At 37.7% G+C, this 22233-nt stretch overlaps 1 protein-coding gene across 2 annotated transcripts in view; it reads left to right on the forward strand.

Annotated features, from left to right (window-relative positions):
• The window catches only part of LOC127976933 (thromboxane-A synthase-like), a 59330-nt gene that overhangs the window by 21481 nt on the left and 15616 nt on the right, over positions 1-22233 (forward strand). For both annotated transcript variants that reach the window (XM_052581524.1, XM_052581525.1), the window contains exons 4-10: positions 6534-6586; positions 9553-9649; positions 14874-14990; positions 19648-19736; positions 19825-19973; positions 20142-20272; positions 20350-20691. In XM_052581524.1, the coding sequence (XP_052437484.1) occupies positions 6534-6586; positions 9553-9649; positions 14874-14990; positions 19648-19736; positions 19825-19973; positions 20142-20272; positions 20350-20691 (978 nt within the window). The remainder of the gene's footprint in view (positions 1-6533; positions 6587-9552; positions 9650-14873; positions 14991-19647; positions 19737-19824; positions 19974-20141; positions 20273-20349; positions 20692-22233) is intronic.

Here is a 22233-nt window from a genome sequence, read left to right on the forward strand (position 1 = left end):
TTATGACGATAATATAAAAGACGGACAGGGAGAGTGGGTGCGTTTAATATTGCAAAATTAATACTTTTAATTCCTTCTGTTTTTTTATTTAATCTCAGTCCCAAACTATAATGTAGCAAATCAGCAGCTACCTTGAGGATTCTCATTTCTGCCAGTCTGCAGTTTAATGAGAATGATTTGACGTGGATTATTAGAAATAAAGGCCAAATTTTCTATGCTTTAGGGCTGTTTGATTCCAGTGAGAGTATGAAATGGACTTTCATTTGTGAATATGAAATGCCTAGATTCATCCAGCAACCTATAATGATGAATGCCATAAAAGAACAAGTCTGCCTCATATTTCACCCTACAGTAAAAATCAAAAGAACACCATTAAAATGTATCTGCGTATTTTCATAACATTTAAAATCTAGGAGGATGTATCAATAAAGAATATGTTTTGAAATGCATGTAAATTTTTTGATTCAACGTCTTGCTCTTTTTTTTTTTTTACTGTAAAAAAATGTGTAAAGAATATTGGGCACTTAACTGTATTATTAAGAAATAATAATTTATTTTTACCTGTATTTTGAATTATGCACTCCATTGCATTTTGTATAAGAATTAACATAAATGGCTGTAAAATTACAGGATAATGTCCTGACAGACAATTACCAACATTTTTTATTTTATTATTATTATTATTATTATTATTATTATTGGTAATGAAAAAATTAGAATAGTGCAAATTTTTACTAGACTATTGAGAGTATACACCACATAACTTTTTTTTACTGCCTGATTTTATTTTTTTAAATCAGAATTTTTACTGTACATAACAATGAGTGGTAATTGTTTTAAAATGATTAAAAAGTAAAACATTAAATTAGTTTTTTTTTCCCTCATAAAAAAAAGTATAATGTTTTTTTTTTTATTGAAAAAATAAAATAAAAAAAATTCCTTTTAGATTTTTGCATTTTTTTTAAAGAAATTCCCCCACCAGCACACTGGCTTGTTTTAAATAAAGCTTTGATTTCAACCCTTGTGCTGTTCTGGTGCTGAATAGATTCTCAGATCAATATGTAACTGTCAGACAGTAATGGTTGACTGGACAGCATGTCGTTCACAACACTCTTTTCATTCTGTCTTTCTATCATTCGCTTTATGACAGGACTCCCTCTTCCTTCTCTCCCTCTCGATCTGCCTGTCTGTTTTCCTTTCTCCGTCATTTTCATCTCAATTCATGTCTTCTTCGTTGTGATTAATTGTTATTAGATGGAAGTGAGAAAGGCGTAAATGAATAAGCATGCATGCATAATTACTGCGTGTCTAGATGAAGCTCCCCAGGTGAACTAAAGGTATGTGCTTTTTTTAGTGTGTGGGTTTTTGTATGCTGTTGTGCAGCCTTTGTCTGCTTTGTGCACACGTCAGCAGACTCAAGTCTCAAACACAGTGGTCTCCAGAGCATTGCTCTAGCAGAATCCTCTGACCCACTTCCACAGGCCAGCCTCTCAGCTAAATCCTGTAGGTCTGCGTGTGCGACTGTAGGCACATTTTGTGTTACTGGCACTAGAGACGCAGACGCAATCCCCTCTCAAGAGGCAGGTGACTGCATTTCAAGTTAGAAATTCAGTGAGAATGCAAAAGAGGAAAGGGAGATGTTGAAAGCGAGAAAGGAGAAGGAAAGTAAGGCATAGGTTATGTTAGCAAATTCTGTGTTTCGGATTGATGACGAGTGAACCAAAAAATAAATAAAACAGAAGTTGCATGAAGTTATCCAGTCTAGTTTTGTTAAGTCTGTTTCCAGTTTTGTGTATGTTAGTTTAAAGAAGAATCAAGTTTTGTTCATTATGTATCAGATCCTAACTGGAGACTACAAAATTGCATATAAAATGTAATTTTTTATAATTAATTAATTAATTAATATATTTATACAAAAATGCATATTTATGTACTGTTTGCTTTAGATTTTTGATGAAAAATGATCCAGACTGATCAAGAATAAATGACGACTAAATGAAAACTGTTGAAAGAAGTATCTTGTGCTCACCAAGGATTCATTTATTTAATAATTTATAACAATTTATTCCTGTAATAGTCATAAATACAGTCTTCAGTGTCACATGATACTTCAGAAATCATCCTAATATGCTGATTTGATGCTCAAGAAACATTTTTAAAGTACAACAGTACTTTTGGATTCTTTGATTCATACAACATTAAAAATAAATAAACTAAAAATAGTAATCTTTTGTAAGATTTTAAATGCCTTTACTGTCACTTTTGATAAATCTATTTCATCTTTGCTAAATAAAAAGTATATAAAAATCTATGACTCTGAACTTTTGAACAATATATACTCTGAATAGTCTTAAGAGAAGGAAATGTAAGACAGAGATGAAACATTAAATATCTATTTGGATTCATTTGAAGGTACAAGAAAGAAGAGAGAAGCCAGGGTGTGACTGAGGATCATGGGTAACAGGAAGTGATGTACAAAGAGCGTTTGGGATACAGGGGAGGATTGAGTCACATTTAGAGACTAGACGACAGAATCTCTCGCAACCCACAGCAGCACATTATCATGACACACTCCATTACCAAATACAACACTCACAGACATGAGATTTGGTCCATTTAAGACCCTAAACAACCTAGATGCAGTTCCTCTCTCTCTTTCTCTCAGTTGCCAGCACACATGACATACTTGCTTTCTGTATTTTCATAGGGGACGTATCTGGAAAACAGGATTTGTCATGGTAGTTTGAAATAAAAAGAGCTACTGTATGTAGACCGACTTTAATGTTAACAATGTAAAGCTGCCTGCCCAGTGTGTCAAGACTATTTACTTAAAAGCATGCATATATTGGATTAAAAACACAGGAAATACTTTTACAATTTAAAATAACTGTTCAGTTCAACATCATTTTAATTTATGGAAAACTTTTTTTTTTTTTTTTTTTTACAAAGAAATTACATATTTGTAATATTATAAATATCTTTACTGCACTTTAATTCAATTAATGCATTCTAGATGAGTAAAAGCATCAAGGTCTCCTTAGTTTTTTCTATTTTTAAAAGTCTGTTTAATACTAAGGGTCAGAGAGAAGCAAAATGCTCATTAAAAACTTAGCGACATCTGATGCATTTTGCAAACAAAACTGGTAAAAATTACAAGATCCAGTAAGGTTGCATGTTTTATAAGCAAGAGTCTGGGTGCACAGGTTTTTTGGATCTTGAAACTGATCTGTTGCATTTAGTGCCTTTGGGGAAGAAATAATTACTTGGTTTGCCTGGTTTGTGGCACTGAATCATTTAAAGACATGTAGAGTTTTCTTTAAGACTCATATGGTAGCTAGATACTCAAACAGATACTATATTTGGCTTTGTTTCAGAGTAATATTTCTGAATAAATTACTATTACTTTTGGACAGACAGAATACATGATCTTAAAGTCTACATAAATTGATCTCATTTGAAGAGACTACAGATGACCGATCAGCATCTGTCCTAATGGAATCATTACACTGCAAAAACTCATTTTTCTAAATTGTACATAAAACAAAAAGAAAATGCTATTTCAGTGTTTCAACTTCAAAATCTTAAATTCTATTTAATGAATTACTTGGTGTTTTTTTCCCCAGTGTATTTCAGATTTACCCACATGTAAATGTAAAAAACTAAGAAAGGCTTTTTTGAAAGTGTCCCTCCAAAAGATAGAATAGAATAGAATAGAATAGACTCTTAAAAGACGCTTAAAAGGTTCTTCACACCGATGCCAAAGAAAATTTTTTAGTTCCACTAAGAACATTCAGTCAAAGGTTCTTTAAAGAACCATCCCTTATTTTATCCTTTTATTATCTGAAGAATCTTCTTTTGCCACAAAGAACCTTTTGTGAAACAGAAAGGTTCTTCAGATGTTCAGATGGAACCAGTTAGAAAAAAGGTTCTTCTATGGAGTCTTTATTTTAAAGAATACAGAATAGAATAGTTTTTAAAAGTGCATTTCCCATACCTTCCTCCACATCATCTCAGTCACGCATTGAACGTCTGTCTGCATGACTCTGTGTAACATGAAAGATGATTAGCGACTGAGACAAAGAGAAGCAGCATGATGTTCAGACCTGCGCAGAGGTCAAGGTCACATATGTGCTAGGAAACAACTTGAAGTGGCTAATCTTTTTAAGAGAATTCCAATAAGATCGCAGACTGGCTATTTCAGTCAGACCCGGCGTTATTGATCGTATCCATCCGAGATGAATCCCCAATGAAGCCAAAGGCAGGAGCAACTAATTTGTTTGAATTGAGCCTCCTGTTAAACTGTACAGCACTGTCTGATGCACACGCAGCCTCTTCCGTATGACAGAACAGTAATAAAAGGCTGAGGGAGAGGACTTCGGGACGGAAGGGCACACACCCCACTGCTTAATGCTCACTGAGGAACACACACATACATCTCTGCCTAATGCCCACCAGGTAGACTGCAGGAATGGTGGGATGAAGAAGGGAGGGCAGACGGTTTGGTGCCTTCATTAGTAAAGACAGCAGAGCCACCGGCTGCCATGCATACCAAACTAACGCTCTTTATGTGTGTGTGTGTGTGTGTGTGTGTGTGTGTGTGTGTGTGTGTGTGTGCATTTTACAGTCAGCACTTAATGTGTTCATTGTTTGTTTTGTTGTGTAACTTCTTAACTTTATCCCACCAGCCTCAATAAACAATGCAATCTCAGCAGCCTTATGTGCAAAGTTTAATATGTTCTTCGATTCTAAATAGGGATATGATAATATCCCTGTTATAGTGTTATGGTTATGGATAGTTCAGAATAATATTCTCAGTAGACCTCAGTAAACCTTCCGAGAGCCCATAAACCTCGAGAGAGCCAAGCGCAGTCGGTGTTTTTGCTCTGTGCTGACCCCTACTGGTAGATAAGTGTGATGCTGTAGCTGCAGTAACCTGTGTTCACATACTGTATGTAGTAAGCGCCTCTTTAGGAGTCATAGTGATTGATCTATATTGTGCTGGGAAGTCAAACAAGACAGATGGGGTTATCCAAGAAAATAAATAATTGCTTTAAACAGCATAAGATCTTAAACTACACCCACAGATGTATAAAATCAAGTAGCTAGCCATGCAGAATGCATTTACAAACATTTGTGGAAAAAAAATGTTTGTGGTCATGACCTCAGTGAATTTAAACATGCACTATGATAGGAAACCACTCAGTTTATGTAATTTCATTCCTGATAGATATTTCGCAGTCAACTGTAAGTGGTCATATTGAAAAATGGAAACATTTAGGAACAGCAGCAATAAAGCAGAAGTCACAGAGCGGGGTCAGTGAGGTGCATGGTGTGTAAAAGAGGGAAGAAGTGAAGGGAAATCTTAATGCTTCGGGCGGCATACAGACATTTTGGACAATTATATGCTTCCAATTTTATGGTAACAGTTTAAGGAAGGTTCTGACTGTGCCTCAGTGCACAAAGGAAGATCTATAAAGGCATGGTTGGATGAGTTTGGTGTGAGATCTCAACCCCATCGAACACCTTTGGTATAAACTGGAATGGAGATTGCAAGCTAGGCCTACTCATCCAACACCAGTGCCTGACCCCGAAAATGCTCAATTTAAATTTTGTGGAAAACCTTCCTAGAGAAGTGAAAGCAGGTGTAGCTGCAAAGGGGGGATCAACTTCATATTAATGTCTATGTATTTGAATGCAATGTCACTTAAGTGCCTGTTGATGTAATGGTCAGGTGTCCCAATACTTTTGTCCTTTTAGTGTAACTTCCTGATTTCACATTTCTCTTACTCTCAATTGTTTAATCTTCTAATTTTCTAATAAAGTATAAGCATGCAGCAAATATTTGCAGCAGAATATATATCACACAGTATATGTAATATGTTGCCAGTTTTCAAATAATAAATACATAAAATTGTTTAATGAAGGTATTTAAGTTGTGTGGCATTTCACCATTAAAGGGATAGTTCACCCAAAAATGAATTCTGTCATTAATTACTCGCCCTCATGTCATTCCAAACCCATAAGACCTTCATCATCTTTGGAACACAAATTAAGATGTTTTTGATGAAATCTGAGAGCTTTCTGACCCTGCATAGATCGCAACACAATTGTGTGGTACTGTCATGAATGCATGTCAAGGACTGACAGGGACAAAAAGTATTCACGTACCAGCATACAATTACGGTTGAACTACTGATGTCACTTGGACTATTTTAATAATGTCCTTACTACTTTTCTGGGCCTTGTAAGTGTCAGTTGCATTAGTGTCTATGCAAGGTCAGAAAGTTCTCGGATTTCATCAAATATATCTTAAACTGTGTTCCGAAGGTGAACGAAGGTCTTACAGATTTGGAACGACATGAGGGTGAGTATTTAATGACGGAATTTTTATTTTTTGGTGAAGCATCCCTTTAAATCTGATTGTTGTAGATGATGTGAAACTTTGTCAGTCTCTAAAATAAATCTGACCACATGTTTCCACAAGGTTCCTTAATATGCTTTCATACTGATGTGGGTTTTCTGCTCTTCCACAGGGTTTCTTTAACGCACAGTCTGACCTAATAAAGAAATACGGACGAATTTGTGGGTAAGTCTCCTTGGATTTGACTCTTGCTGTTATTAAAGTGTCAATCAAATGAATAAATTGGATTAAATTTGTTGTTTCGGAGATTGATGTCTGAAAGAAACCATTTTTTATTATCCAGGAAAGCTTTCGTCAAAGGCATTAATAAACACAAATATGCAAAATCTATTTGTTTTGCCAAGTGAAACATGAACGACTTCTCATTACCCCTTGTGTAATAGAAATTGTTTTCTGATTATGTCTCTGATGAAAAGTGCCCTACATGATTGCTTTAGTCATTTCCACATTTATAGAATTATTTTAATACGAAAGCATCTGTGTATAACACCCATCACACACGAGGCCCTTGTTCACGGTTCTGTCATTCATATTCAGACAGCATGAGCCTCTCACAGAGTGCCCAGTGTCCTCTAATTTAGTCTGTCGCTAGCCAGACATTGAGTTTTAATATGCCTGCTTCTGAGAGGCCGACTTCTCCTCCAGGGAGATCAAAGCAGCGAGTGCCACTGGGCTTCCTGTGTTTAATATGAGCAGAATAGAGGGGAAGAGAATCAGAATGACGCTGGTTTTGTCTGCTTGTGTGCATGTCCATATTAGTGTTCAATGGGATCCGGGGGTTCTGGATTGGGTGTCGGGACCGGAAAAGGGGATCTAATTCAGAGTCGTGTGGATATATGTCAGGAGACATTACGACATCTTTCAGTTGGAGTAATCCGAGAGGCTGAGCTTCTCACTGAAATCAAAGGGCTTTGAAATACATATGAATGCTCTGCATGCTCCTTAAAACCCTTGTCGGTTCCCGAAGTACAAGACATCAGTCATCTAAGTTCAGACGTTTCGGCACATTGCAGAAGTGCTCAATATAACATGCAGGAGGTTTGCTCACGAAGGTGGGATTTTATTTTTTTGCTCTACCCAAAATATATCCTTCAGATATGGTTTGAAAATATCTAGAAATGGCAGAATGCATGAGTGAAAGAGGCCAGTTGGTATAGTGGTAGTAACTTTTTTTTAATAGCTGACAGCTAAAGAACAGTTTGTTTGATGATAGAGTATATGCAATGTCATGCAGTGATTCCCATATATTTTTAGGTGTGAATTAAGTATCTAAATAAATTTTAAAGACGATGCACATCATTGAGTACATTCTGATATGGAAGCCCTTTTCTGCCACCGTTGAGGAAAAAAATATATTCTGCAAGTCATAAAAATAAGAAATTCTCAATAAAGTAAACCCTATGAGTTCATGTCATAATGAGATTTTTTCCAAATGTTTTAACTTCCCGTAATGATTTAACAATGAAATTCTCATAACAAAGAAAACCTTTCCCATTATAATATTAGTATTTATAGAATCTTTCTCAAAATAATATGAGTAGTATAGTATCTTGTAAAAACGAGAAACTAATAATATTAGTATTATTTAGTTTCTCTTAATGACAAACTGTAGCATAGTGATGATAAGATTCATTATGAGTTAGTTAAATCATATGAAATAGACTTTTAAAAATATTATTAAATAAAAATATTTAATTACTATAACAAGTACATAGTATGTGCATGTGGAATAGGACAGTAAAATAAAGTGCTACCATAATATTATAATTAGAAAGTTTCTCATTATTACAAGATACTTTCTCTTTATTATTAATACAGTATCGCATAAAAAGTCAAACTTTCTCACAGTAATGTCCTACTGTATCATAATAATAAACACTATCATGAGTTAGTTAAGTCTAAATTTATTCTACATACAAAATAGGAACTTATACATAATAATTTCTTCGTATCTCATAATAAAAAACTGAGAAAGTTTCTGATCATGACATACAGATTCATATTGTTTACCCAACTGTGGCAGATATGGGCTTACATAGTCATCTAAATCATCTAGAAAATCTATTTATATTACAGCATATAATAATGCTGCATAATGTTAATTTATAAATATAGTTCATGGAAAAAATGACATTTATAATGGTCTTTTGCAGTATGAGTGATATTTTAGTCTCTCTTGCTTATGATATCAGTCTCTATTGCTCTTGAGAGACTTTTTCACACAGCTTTTTGGTTTGCGAACAGACCGCCGGCGCAGATGCATAGATAAACCAAGACATACTAATGAGATCAGTGTTTTATAGGTCACTAAGCTGCAAGCTTAATTAAACTCAACTTGCTCCTAGAGCCATGTGGACCGCCAATGTCAGCTTCATTAGCACAAGATGATATGAAGGGCCTATGCATTCTGCTCTGAGTTTTACGGTACCAAACTGACACCGGCAAATGAAAAGAGAGGACAGTAAATGATAAGAGTGATCTGTTTCGGCTGCGTTTGCCTCCAGCTGGGCTTAAATGTGCTTTACAGCCACTGGACACAGTAATGAACCGAAGCGTTGCCTTCTGCTGGAAAAAAGGAGCTTCCAAAATCTTCTATGAAATAGATTAATGCTTTCAGATATTTGAGCTTTCATATTCAATTATCGGTTCCTAATAAAAGGTGTTTATTTATCTGCTTGTTTCTGCCATTTCCTGTGAAGTTGATTGCAGCCATAAAACCATGAAAATGACAGGAAGTTGCATTTGAGGGGAAGGTGGTGCCTCATGCTGGTACATGCAAGGGCACATGTATTCGCGCTCACAATCCTCTATTTCACAGCGTTTGACGGTACAACCTCACCACATCTCAGCAGTGAAAGCTGCCAAAAAAAGCTACCCAGCAGCCTCATCAAATTTCATTCATGGGCTGACCTTGACACACACACACACATGATGCGTGTCTGTACCCCTGTCAGTGAAATGAAGGGAAGACGGGGTCTGCAGCCACAGATGTGCTGCTTTATGTGTTTGTGTATTTGTCCTTTGTTCTTTTGTCTCCTGCTATTCCCCTGAAATTTGACTGGTGCCCTGTTATTTATTCATTTTATCTTGTTTGTTTGCTCTCTCTCTCTCTCTGTATATGTGTGTGTCAGTTATTATATAGGCCGGCGGCCTACAGTGATCATAGCAGACCCAGATATGCTCAGACAGGTGATGGTGAAGGAATTCAATAAGTTTCCCAACAGAATGGTAAGTGAGTGACATTGCATTTACAGTCTAATATCAAATACACATGCAACAATTCATCTCAAGTTGTATTATTAAGCCTGAAGAATACATACACAGCAAAAATGACTTATTAAATGAGTTTTTAATTTTTAGTTTTGACTTAACTCCTTAAAATATGAGAGGCAAGATGAATAAGATATTAGGACGTGTTTTCATTCATTGTTTCTTGAATTTAAGTCTGTGTTGTTAACTTTTTATTTAATAAAACTAAACTTTAAATCATGTTGTTAATTGAAAATAAAAATAAAGCATACTTATTAAACTAAAATGTTATTAAATATGATAAAATACTATATCAGAATCAGAATCAGAAAGAGCTTTATTGCCAAGTATGTTTGCGCATACAAGGAATTTGTTTTAGTGACATAAGCTTCCAGTACACAGAGACACCAACACACAGACACAAAAAAAAAAAAAAAAAAAAAAAAATTGTAGCCAAATAAATAGGTGTATAAACAATTGTGCTATAAATGATAATGGGATAGGATTGAAAAAGATGCAGGGATGTACTAGGATGGAGGGGTAACAAATAAATATAAGGATGTTGCACTTTTGTTTGCATAAGCATAAGTGGGGAACATTTAACTGTTCATGAGGTAGATTGCCTGGGGGAAGAAACTGTTCTTGTGCCTTGCTGTTCTGGTATTTGCGGCTCTGAGACGCCGGCCAGATGGCAAAAGTTCAAAAATGGGGTGACTTGGATGTGAGGGATCCAGAGTGATTTTATGAGCCCTTTTCCTCACTCTGGATGTATACAGTTCTTGAAGGGTGGGCAGGGGAGCACCAATAATCCTTTCAGCAGTCAGAACAGTTCTCTGTAGTCTTCTGATGTCTGATTTTGTTGCTGAACCAAACCAGACAGTTATAGAAGTACACAGTACAGACTCAATGACGGCTGAGTAGAACTGTTTCAGCAGCTCCTGTGGCAAGTTAAACTTCCTCAGCTGGCGAAGGAAGTACAACCTTTGTTGGGCCTTTTTTACAATGGAGTCAATGTGATTGTCCCACTTCAGGTCCTGAGAGATGGTGGTTCCCAGGAATCTGAATGACTCCACTGCAGTCACAGTGCTGTTCATCATGGTGAGTGGGGAAAGTGCAGGGGGGTTTCTCCTGAAGTCCACGATCATCTCCACTGTTTTGAGCGTGTTCAGCTCCAGGTTGTTAAGACTGCACCAGACAGCCAGCTGCTCAACCTCTTGTCTGTAAGCAGACTCATCACCGTCCTGGATGAGGCCGATGACTGTAGTGTCATCTGCAAACTTCAGGAGCTTGACAGAGGGGTCTTTAGAGGTGCAGTCGTTGGTGTAAAGGGAGAAGAGCAGAGGGGAGAGAACACATCCCTGAGGGGCGCCAGTGTTGGTGGAGCAGCTGTTTGATGTGAATTTCCCCAGTCTCACTAACTGTTGCCTATCTGTCAGAAAGCTGGTGATCCACCGACAGATAGAGCTAGGAACAGAGAGCTGGGTCAGTTTGGTCTGGAGGGTTGTTGGGATGATGGTGTTGAAAGCCGAACTAAAGTCCACAAACAGGATCCTCACATAAGTCCCTGTTTTGTCCAGATGTTGCAGGATGAAGTGCAATCCTATGTTGATTGCATCATCCACGGACCTGTTTGCTCGGTAAGCAAACTGCAGGGGGTCCAGTAAGGGTCCAGTGATGTCCTTCAGATAACCCAGAACCAGTTTTTCAAACGACTTCATGACGACAGATGTTAGAGCCACAGGCCTGTAGTCGTTAAGTCCTGTTATCTTGGGTTTCTTTGGGATGGGGATGATGGTGGAGCGTTTGAAGCAGGAAGGTACTTCACACAACTCCAGGGATCTGTTGAAGATCTGTGAAAAGATGGGGGCCAGCTGGTCAGCACAGATTTTCAGACAGGCTGGTGTAACACCATCCGGGCCTGGTGCTTTTCTTCTTTTGTTCTTCTTGAAGACCTGGCGCACATCATCTTCACAGATTTGAAGAGCAGTAGGTGTGGAACGGGGGATTGCAGGATGTGTTAATGGTTGTGCAGGGAGATAGTCAGAATGGGTGTTGGGGGTTTCAAATCTGCAATAAAACTCATTCAGGTCGTTAGCAAGCCGTTGATTAGCCTCAGTGCAAGGGGATGGTGTCTTGTAGTTTGTGATGGCCCTCAGTCCTCTCCAAACTGAAGTTGAGTCGTTGGAAGAAAACTGGTCTTCCAACTTTTTAGCGTAGGTCTTTTTAGCCGCTCTGATCTCTTTGTTCAGTGTGTTCCTGGCCTGATTGTACAAGACCCTGTCCCCATTTCTATAGGCATCCTCTTTGGCCTGACGAAGATGTCTGAGTTTTACTGTAAACCATGGCTTATCGTTGTTGAAAGTTAAATAAGTCCTGGTAGGAATGCAAACATCCTCACAGAAACTAATATAGGATGTTACAGTCTCTGTGAGTTCGTCCAGATCGGTGGTAGCAGCTTCAAAAACACTCCAATCAGTGAGGTCAAAACAAGATTGTAAATCCTGCTCTGTTTCGCTGGTCCATCTCTTCACAGTCCTTACTACAGGTTTAGCAGATTTAAGTTTCTGCTTGTAGGATGGTATAAGATGAATCAGACAGTGATCAGAATTTCCCAAAGCTGCTCGTGGAACAGAGTGATATGCATCCTTTATTGTGGTGTAGCAGTGATCCAATATATTACTGTCTCTGGTGGGACATGTAACATGCTGTCTGTATTTTGGCAGTTCACGGGAGAGATTGGCTTTATTAAAGTCCCCAAGAATGATTTAAACAGAGTCCGGGTGTTGTTGTTCTGTCTCTGTGATCTGATCAGCGAGTTTCTGTAAAGCTGAGCTCACGTGCGCTTGCGGATGGATGTAAACACTAACCAGAATGAACGAGTGAAACTCCCGCGGCGAATAGAACGGCTTGCAGTTGACAAACTGCATTTCTAGATCAGGACAGCACATCTTCTTTAACACAGTTACATCTCTACACCACCGTTCATTGATGTAAAAGCATGTCCCGCCGCCACGCGATTTCCCAGTAGATTCTGATTCGCGATCCGCTCTGAACAGCTGAAAGCCCGGCAGATGGAGCGCGCTGTCCGGTATGGCGTCATTCAGCCAGGTTTCCGTGAAACACAGAGCAGCAGAGTGAGAGAAATCCTTATTTGTCCGAGAGAGCAGAAGCAGTTCGTCTGTTTTGTTAGGTAGAGAGCGGAGATTTGCCAGATAGATGCTAGGCAACGGCGTTCGAAATCCGCGCTTCCTGAGTCTGACGAGCGCTCCCGCTCGCTTCCCCCGTCTGCGCGTCCTGAAGCGCTTGATCAGCGCCGCCGCTCCTCCGATAACAACGTTCAATAAAACGTCTGAATAATTTAAATCCGGTAAAAGATCTTGTGGTGTGTTCTGCCGAATGTTCAACAGTTCATCCCTGGTGAAACTGATAGTGTTTGTTAAACAAAAAACAGGAAAAACGAACAAAAACAGTACAAACACTGGAGAGCCAAGCACTGAAGCAGCCATGCGCGGCGCCATCGAGTATTCGATTTACATCAACATAACTCGCAACTCATGTATCATCTAGCAGTCAGAGTTTCATACTTTTAAATGTCCTTGCTTTATCATTCATGTGCTCAGAAATCATTATTACGATATTTTCATTCCTACTTGAAGGCCGTCAAGCCCTGAGTGATGTCATCACATAATTCCGCAATTGTTTGTCAACAACATCATTTATGATCACAGATACACACATAGCATCTCCCATATATCATAAAATCAGCTCAATGACAGGTGGGTTTGATGTATTACTTTCACTTTTTCATGCAGTCGAAAGGATTTACTGAATGTAGGTGTGTATTTGTGTGTATAAATCATTGCTGAGAGTGCACGTCGTGCTAACAATAAGGTATTGGCAAAAAGCTCCAGAGCTTTGAACTTTTGAGTAAGTCCAGGGAGGTCAGAAACAAATGATCACATGACTTATGAATCAAAACAGAGACAAAGGTCATGAGATGGCCTTGCTGCTGGAGCTGAGCCTGCTGGGTAAACTATTATGGCAGGGCCAGATCAATACTGAGGCCATGCGCACCACTGGGGCTTATCAGCTACCTCTTGACCTGTTTGTGTGATGGATGAAGCACATCTACAACCAACAGTGGGAGAAAACTCATAAAAGGAGGCTGTCATGGAACCAAAAAAACAAACAAATAGCATGTGTTGGCTGCCGTTTACACAAAGATCTACAGTCAAGATCAAAGTCGGCCCAGCGCAAAGCTCTGCCACCTGGCCTTGGTCGCTGCACTAACTTTCAGCCTAACAACTTAGCCAACTCCGTGTATAACAGTAGTTTTAATGAATCTGGGACTAGAATTGCCAATATGAATTCATTTAGAGCTTTTTATAGACACTTTTCAGAAGTTCAGAAACTGAGAAAGGTCTTTACACTTTGCTGTGGTTCATCTATTAAGCCTAAAACATTCTCTATGCAAATATGGAGATGCAGGTGTGAATGTTTTGCAGAGGTATTGTTGATGTGTCCTATTAGATATTTTTGAAATGCTATAGCAGAAACAACCTCTATATTTAATTTATCCTTAAAAATTTATCTTAAAAAAAAAAATTAACTCTTAAGTGTAGCTAGGTTTCTTTTGGAAATCTGGGAAAAGCTAAACTTTCACCGTTATGCTAAGTCCACAGTTACATGGATTTCACTTGAATTTATTGGATTTGGTCTGCGACACTTTACCATACAATGGTAAATGTGACCTCACCTGAAGACTAGTGCCTCTTGTGCACCTCTTGTGGCAATGTCGAAAATGCTTGCATTGTGTTACAAATCGCATTCTAACACACTTTAAAAACTCAGTGACTTGTGAAATCAAGGTTATTTCTTCTTCCTTCTATAGCACCTCTTGTGGCAATGCTGAGAATGCAATATGCAAGTTGCGTTACAAACTGCATCCTGCATGTTTTATAGGACATGTGAAATCATGGTTGCATAAGAATACTTTAAGTGCATACGTAGCCTAGAGGTGTTTCCATCTTTGTGTAGAGGATGCTTTGGGCCTACAAATGCTACTAATGTCATATTTATAGCCAACAACACAATACTGGGTAGTGACAAACTGAAAGAATGCTATAGATTTTGTCATAATCTTGTCCTTTTACAAACATGCCCTTTTTGAAGTGTATAAACCCCAGCTGTGTTCTCAATGCAGACTGTCAAGGGTGCGACTAAACCCATGAGCGACAGTCTAGTCATGCTGAAGGGCGAACAGTGGAAACGAGTGCGCAGCATCCTCACACCGACCTTCAGTGCTGCCAAGATGAAAGAGGTGAGCTTGGCTATCTTACCTAAATGTGTGCTACACAAACATTAAAGCTGTTCTAAGAAGCGATTGCTCTTGTTATGTAATCACATTTTATGGCCTTGTGTTGATAAATCAAGTGCAGCTCTATTGAAACCGGCTGGATCAAAATCTTGGACCCGTGGAGGACCTCATATTTCCATAACAGCCATTAAAATAGTTTAAAAAGTTGCATAAGATTTAAATCCTGGTCATAAGATGTGCAGATTAGTATGAATTCCCCAAAACAATGGAAATTAGTTCACAAATGCATATTCATGGTGAGTTTGAAGTACACAGCATTGGGACTGCATGAGACACTTATAAAAATAAAGCTTCTTTATTGGCATCTAAGGTCCATGAAGAACTTTTAACATCAATAGAACTTTTCAAATGCATAAAAGGTTCTTTTTAGAACTGTTCACTGATAGGTTCTTTGGAGAACCCATAAGGGTACTTCAGTGGCACTGCTATGAAATACCTTCTGAAAAAAATATTTATAAGAGGAGTGTACAGAAGATGCCATAAAATGTTTTTTTAGTTTTTAGTTAACTATTACCTAAATAACAATTTTTCTACTTTACACATTTTGTGTAATGGTAAAATTCCATGAATATACTCATGGAACTATCAATGCCAATAAGAAACTTTATTTTTAAGAGTGTATATCAAATCCTGTCCCTGAATCCTAATTGGATGATAGTTAAACATTGTTCACCTCTTCGCCTATTATTGAAATCTGATTGGTTGACAGGATGTAGATCCAGAAACATGTTGGAAAAAAAGAAAACCTCACATAGTGCAAAGAACACATTGTTCTTAAAAAGACAGTGAGCCCTGGCAGTAAAATGTCCTTTTGAATCCACATCTGAGAGTCTTAACAAGCCTGTGTGTCTCTACTGTCTCTCATCCTGTCCTGTGTCACTAGATATTTGTTGTTGATAGAGATCATATCAGGCTGCTTTCACATTGTGTAATTTTGTTGGAGCCTATTTGCACAATGTGTTGTCATTACCACTTTGAGCATTTGGGTGGATGATAGCTCAATGATACTAGACTATCAGTTTTCTCAAAGTGAGAGATAGGAACAAGAGCTACAGTAAGAGACTTTGACATTGTTTTTTTTTTTGCACATCACATGTGAGAGAACAAAGGAGTGTTTCCTCTTCTACAGCCCTGCACTTTACATGCACTCTTTTCTGATGAAATAAAGCAGAGAAAGACAGAAGAAAGTGAATAGGAAGGAAAGAGGTGCGGTAGTCAAGAGGAACAGACAGACGGGTGAAAAATGAGGTCGCAACCCCTACCCCCACCAAAAAAGGTTTGAACATCACTCCTAAAGAGGAGAAAAACAGTGAATTTAATTCACATGACATCATTGAGATGAAGAAAAAGACATGAAGCTGTCTACTGAAAATGTATAATTGGCCATGCTGAAATGCTGTGATTGGCTAAGAGATATGATAGCAGTGATGGGGAGGTTTTGGATGACAGCAGTTAATTGCTGTTTGTCCTCTTGCTAACATGTTGTGAAGTGCCAGTCATCTCATCTTACATCATAGAACACGATCGATTCTCCATCGTTCTCTGCGTCTCATGTGACAGCTTATTCATTTACCAGTAGAATGATTGAATAGGTTTAAAAAGTAACGGATTAAATAAATCCTGGTTTAAATTATGTTGTCAATGTTGATTTCTGCAATAAAACATCTTGCTGTCTGGGGTGCGAGCTGTGTCTTGGAAACTGACCCTGTGAGTTTGTCCTCCTTTAGCCTTGCCAAGAATTGCAGATGATTTCATCTCCTAATAAAGAAAGAATCGACTTTTGGGAGATGTGCATATTGTGGCCAAAAATTTTGTTTTTTTCCTGCAGTGTAATGCAACACTGATTCTTTTGGTATTCATATAAATTACAAATACATAGACATTTAAAAAAATCTATTGTAAAATATTATTAATGTTTAAAAAATTATTTTCTATTTTAATAAATTTAAAATGTATGTTTAGTAAATTAATTTAGTGATTTAATTTAAGTCTAAAAACTTTTTCAGTCCATGCCTGACTTGGTGATTTTAAATAAATTCATTCTTTAAAAGAACAGGTTTAAATCAGTCATTGGTTTGTGAACTGGACTAAACTGTTTGTTCTATATGTCAAAAATGTGGACTTATTCTCTGATTTTACTCTTTTACACATTTTAGAATATTCTAATAGTGAAGTCCTCAAAACTGTAGCACAAATGGAAGTATGGGGAAAATGTAGTGATCAAAAGCTGCATTAGGCATCATAATTATTTTAAAAATTATTTGTTTTGTCAAGTGAGTCTAAGCTTTTGACTGGCTGTGTATGTGATTTTTAAACCGATTGCATTACAGATAGTTGCACACATATTGCATTATTTGCAGCAAAGGTGCTGATATATTTGGCCCCAACTGTATGTACATGTTTATCTATGAACCAGTATCCATTAATGATGTCATTTCCATTCTCCGGCTGAAATGGTAAACATGTCCGTCAGGAATGTCAGAGGTGTGTGCTGCTGTGAGAGGAGAAACAGTGATTGTTCTCACACACACACACAGACACCATAACAGTGGAGTGCCATTTACCCAAGTTAAATTCGGCACGGTGTGACATCATTCAGTTGAAATCCGCGCACATCACTCTCAATCCATCATCTCTGAACACAGTGTGGGAGAGAAATACTGCACAGTGGCAAAGACACAAACTCATAATGAGCTCATAAATGTCTTTACAGTCTGCTCTAATCCAAGTCTCGGAGCCGTGTCTTAAAGCACTTCCATTAACTTAATTACAGTAAACAAAGCCATCGTGTTTGCATTTTAAAACCCACAGTATCGAGACGTTCCACTGGTAAATAATAGCTGCACTGGTGACCACTGGTGAACACAAAATGTGTTCAATAACAAATCTTTTGCATCTGGCAATTTAGTTACATTTGTAGGACTTCAAGGAACTAAATCTTTGTAGTCTAAAGTACATGTAAAATGCTGGAAATCCCATGTTTGTTAAGAAATCAAAAAATTATTGGAATTATTGGAAATAATTACAAAACGTTTCAAGACTTGTAGCGAGCTGTCTACATAGAAAGTGATTTTTTTTAAGGGGTCGTGTGTTTAGAAATTACAATTGTTTCAAAAAATTTAAAATCTTAAGTAGCATTGCATGTAACTACACCTTATGAAAATTAACCATTATTATAGTAAAAGTGTAGCAACCATGTTTTTGGCATATAAATTCTCAATTATATAACCACAGTTTTACTATAAATACTATGGTTAAACTATGATTAATGTAACAAAACTATGGTTAATTTGTGGTTACCATAGTTTAACTATCCTTCAGAAATCATTCTAATATGATGATTTCCTGCTCAAAAAATAATTATTATGTTGAAAACAATTATCTATTTTACACAATATTTGTGAACATGTTTTGCTTATAGTGACTGTATTGATTGCTAATTTCTAGCATAAGATGCCATAATATATGCTGGTTTAATATAACCAACAAAACTTCCTTGTTCAACTATCTTCATTGTGGGGAAAAAATTAATTAGCTTTAATAACATCTGTGCAACCTGCCCCTAACTCACCATGCTAGACTAGCATTAAAGTTCATGCTGGTGTAAAGTAGTCTATTAGCAAAGCAACTATAAGACAGAATTGATCAGAAAACAAGACGGTAATCTGATTTGGCTGAGTAATTGAATGCTGGTTTGATATCACTGACTTGATCTGGACAGAACAGCCTGTACACAGCATCTTCCTCACAGTCCTCTTCCTTCCTATACTGACTAGTCCTGTATCTCTTCCTCTCGTTCTCTCCTCCTGAGCAGACGGGATCAATAGGTCTCATAAGAGCTGCTGGCTTATCACGGCTGCAGTCATGGGTGTCAGGGAGGAAAGCCATAGCCTTGAACTCCGAGCATGGACAACCTCTCATCTCACGGAGATACAGAGGTGTGAAGAAGAGCAGTTCCAAGAATCCTGCGTCTAGAGTAGCTTAATCTGTCTCGAGCCCTTTGTGTCATTTCTGGTCTTCTGCTCGTGGATGAATAGTCGGCTCCTTTCAGCCTCGTACAAAGAAATACAGTTTGAATAGAAATGAAAATGGTTTAGGTGTTATTATAAAAATGTCCTCAAGATTATAAATGTTCTTGAAGATGCTGTACTGCAGTTCACATTTGTTATTTGCACATACACAAATCTTAACATGATATTCTTTTAAGTTATTTTGGACCACCGTGTAAATGCCATTGAATATTAATATGGTATTTGTTCAACATAATAGTATATAATCAAACAAGATCAAGACATCAGGCATTTCTTGAGATCATAAAATTGAGCCTTTTTCCCATTGGTCATGCTCTCTGGGATCAAAAACCATTAATGGACTCGCCTCATATGTCAGATGTGGGGTAAAGGAATTATAACATCCGACCAAACCTGACTGCACAAGCCATTTTGACTATTTGTTTTGGGCTTTTTAGAAGAACACATTGGACTGCATTAATTCCATTGTTAACGGCACGGCAGCAGTTTGTTGTAATCTAACTCCTTTGCATTGGTTTGTGGGCTTTACTGATTCTGATATCTATATGGGCACAATACTCGTTTTGCAGATGGTCCCCCTCATCAACACGGCCACAGAGACGTTACTGAGAAACCTGAAGAGCCACGCTGAGTCCGGTAACAGCTTCAACATCCACAAGTACGAGTTTCTTTGAGCCTATGTGTGCACATCTGTTTCTCTGATTATTTCAGAGCTCTTAATAATATAAACCATGTTTGTTTTGCAGGTGTTTCGGCTGCTTCACAATGGACGTAATTGCCAGTGTGGCGTTTGGTACGCAGGTGGACTCTCAAAACAACCCCGATGACCCTTTTGTGCACCACGCATCCGAGTTCTTCGCTTTCACTTTCTTCAAACCCATCATGATATTCTTCAGTACGTCAAACCATCAAAACCATTCCAAAGCTTGGAAAGTGCTTCCGACGGATGATATCATGAAACTATTTCTTTTCATTATGCTGATATTGCGATTAGCATATGAGTAAGAGAAAAAAATAAATAGTGCAACTTTCTGACCGTGTCATTTTCCTGGTTTTGCTGTAGTGGCGTTTCCGTTTCTGCTTCAGCCTCTTGCTGGTCTGCTTCCCAATAAATCAAGAGATGAGATGGACAGCTTCTTTATCCAGTGTATTCAGAAGATGATTAAACAGAGAGATGATCTTTCCCCAGAACAGGTATGGCCATGAACAAACAATTTAATTCACCATTCCTCATAATCAACCACCCATGTTCATGATCTGCTTTTCTACAGCGGAGGCGAGACTTTCTGCAGCTGATGCTGGATGTCAGGGCGAGCAGCAAGTATTTGTCTGTGGAGCACTTTGATGTGGTCAATGATGCCGATGAACAGGCTTGCACCGAACAGGGGATGGACAACAGACAGGACAACGGACCGGGAAACGAGTCCACCAAGCGCTCCCAGCAGAAGAGAATGATGACGGAGGATGAGATTGTCGGTCAGTCCTTCATCTTCCTGTTGGCCGGCTACGAGACAAGCAGCAACACGCTAGCATTCACTTGCTACCTGTTAGCGCTCCATCCAGAGTGCCAGAAAAAACTCCAAGAGGAAGTGGATGAATTCTTCAGCAGACATGTGAGTCAGGTTTAAAATATTTGGAAAGCAACATTTATTTCATTATTATTTTAAGAATGCTTCTTTATTTCATGCTAATTTGTGGAATAACTGACATTCTTTTCAGTCTTTTCTCAAAAGTTCTTTGTCATATGAGTTTGCTGTGGGTGCCCATAAATGTTGTTATGATGCAGAAAATGCTTTTTTGAAATCTTTTTGTCTTCTCCGTCTCTGTGAGATGCATTCTCTGCTCTTTAGTGGGTTGGATTGTTGTTTCTCATTAGTTTTGAAGTTCTGCGTGAACCAGTGCATTTCTCAGAAACCATTTACTGTCAGGATAAAATTTACATGGCCCGAAACAAGTGTTTCATGGGTGGGCTTCATCTAAGCGTTTATAATGGGTAGGTTATGTCATAACGTTGTGGTTTTCATACTGAGGGTGAAAAAGAAGGTGCTGGGGGTCTGTGAAAAAGTTCTGAGAAAACTGTACAAAAAATGTAATAAGTAAAAACTGATTTACATAGTGTTAATGTTGTTGGTTTCAGATTTATGCATCTAACAAAACTTTTACTGCTAGGTAGAAAAAGGTAATATTGTGAAACTTGCCTATTTTTGGTCTCACTTTTATTTTTTTAAGGTCCAGTTCTCACGATTAACAACTATTCACTGCGACTTTTCCCTCAAACTCCTAATTACGGCTTTTTAATGGATAGTAAGGTAGTTGTAAAGTTTAGGTATTAAGTAGGATCAAGGATGTAGATTATGGTCTTGCAAATTATGTGTTTTCCATTACTATTAAACAGCCAATATGCTATATGCATGCCAATAAGCAACTGTAGTGAGAATTGGTTCCTATACTAAAGTGTTACCATATGTGTGACCCTGGACCACAAAACTAGTCATAGGTCGCACTGGTATAGGCAACAATACACATTATGGGTCAAAATGATCGATTTTTTTTAATGCCAAAAATCATCAGGACATACAGTATGTAAAGACCATATTCCTTAAGGATATTTTCTAAATGTCCTACTGTGAATATACCAAAATTTTATTTTTGATTAGTAATATGTATTGCTAAGAATTTCCATTTGGACAACTTTAAAATGTGATTTTCTCTAGTATGTTGATTTTTTTGCACTCCCTGATTCCAGATTTTCAAATAGTTGTATCTCGACAAAATATTGTCCGATCTTAACAAACCATACATCAATAAAATGAATTTCATATGATATATAAATCTCAATTCCACAAATGGCTGGTTTTGTGGTCCTGCGTCACATATTCTCGATATATTTTCCATTTGCTTACCAAAGATGTAAATCTAAGGAATTCCTCAGCAAACTAACTTCACAACTTTTCTCAAAAAGTTGCGTTTAGTTTGCAGTATATCTGCTTCGATAATTTACTCTCCTCTATAAATATAGCGGCGGTTTGCAGTGATTATGGTGGTTCTGCTGATTTGATGCCTTGTGTTTGTGCATAATGTGCATACTCTTGAGAGAGACAGAAGAGGAATTCTTGATTGATTCTCTGAAATCTCATAATCTGTGCCACAAAGCG

This window comes from Carassius gibelio, chromosome B18 (assembly GCF_023724105.1).
Source record: "Carassius gibelio isolate Cgi1373 ecotype wild population from Czech Republic chromosome B18, carGib1.2-hapl.c, whole genome shotgun sequence".
NCBI classification, from domain to species: Eukaryota; Metazoa; Chordata; class Actinopteri; order Cypriniformes; family Cyprinidae; genus Carassius; species Carassius gibelio.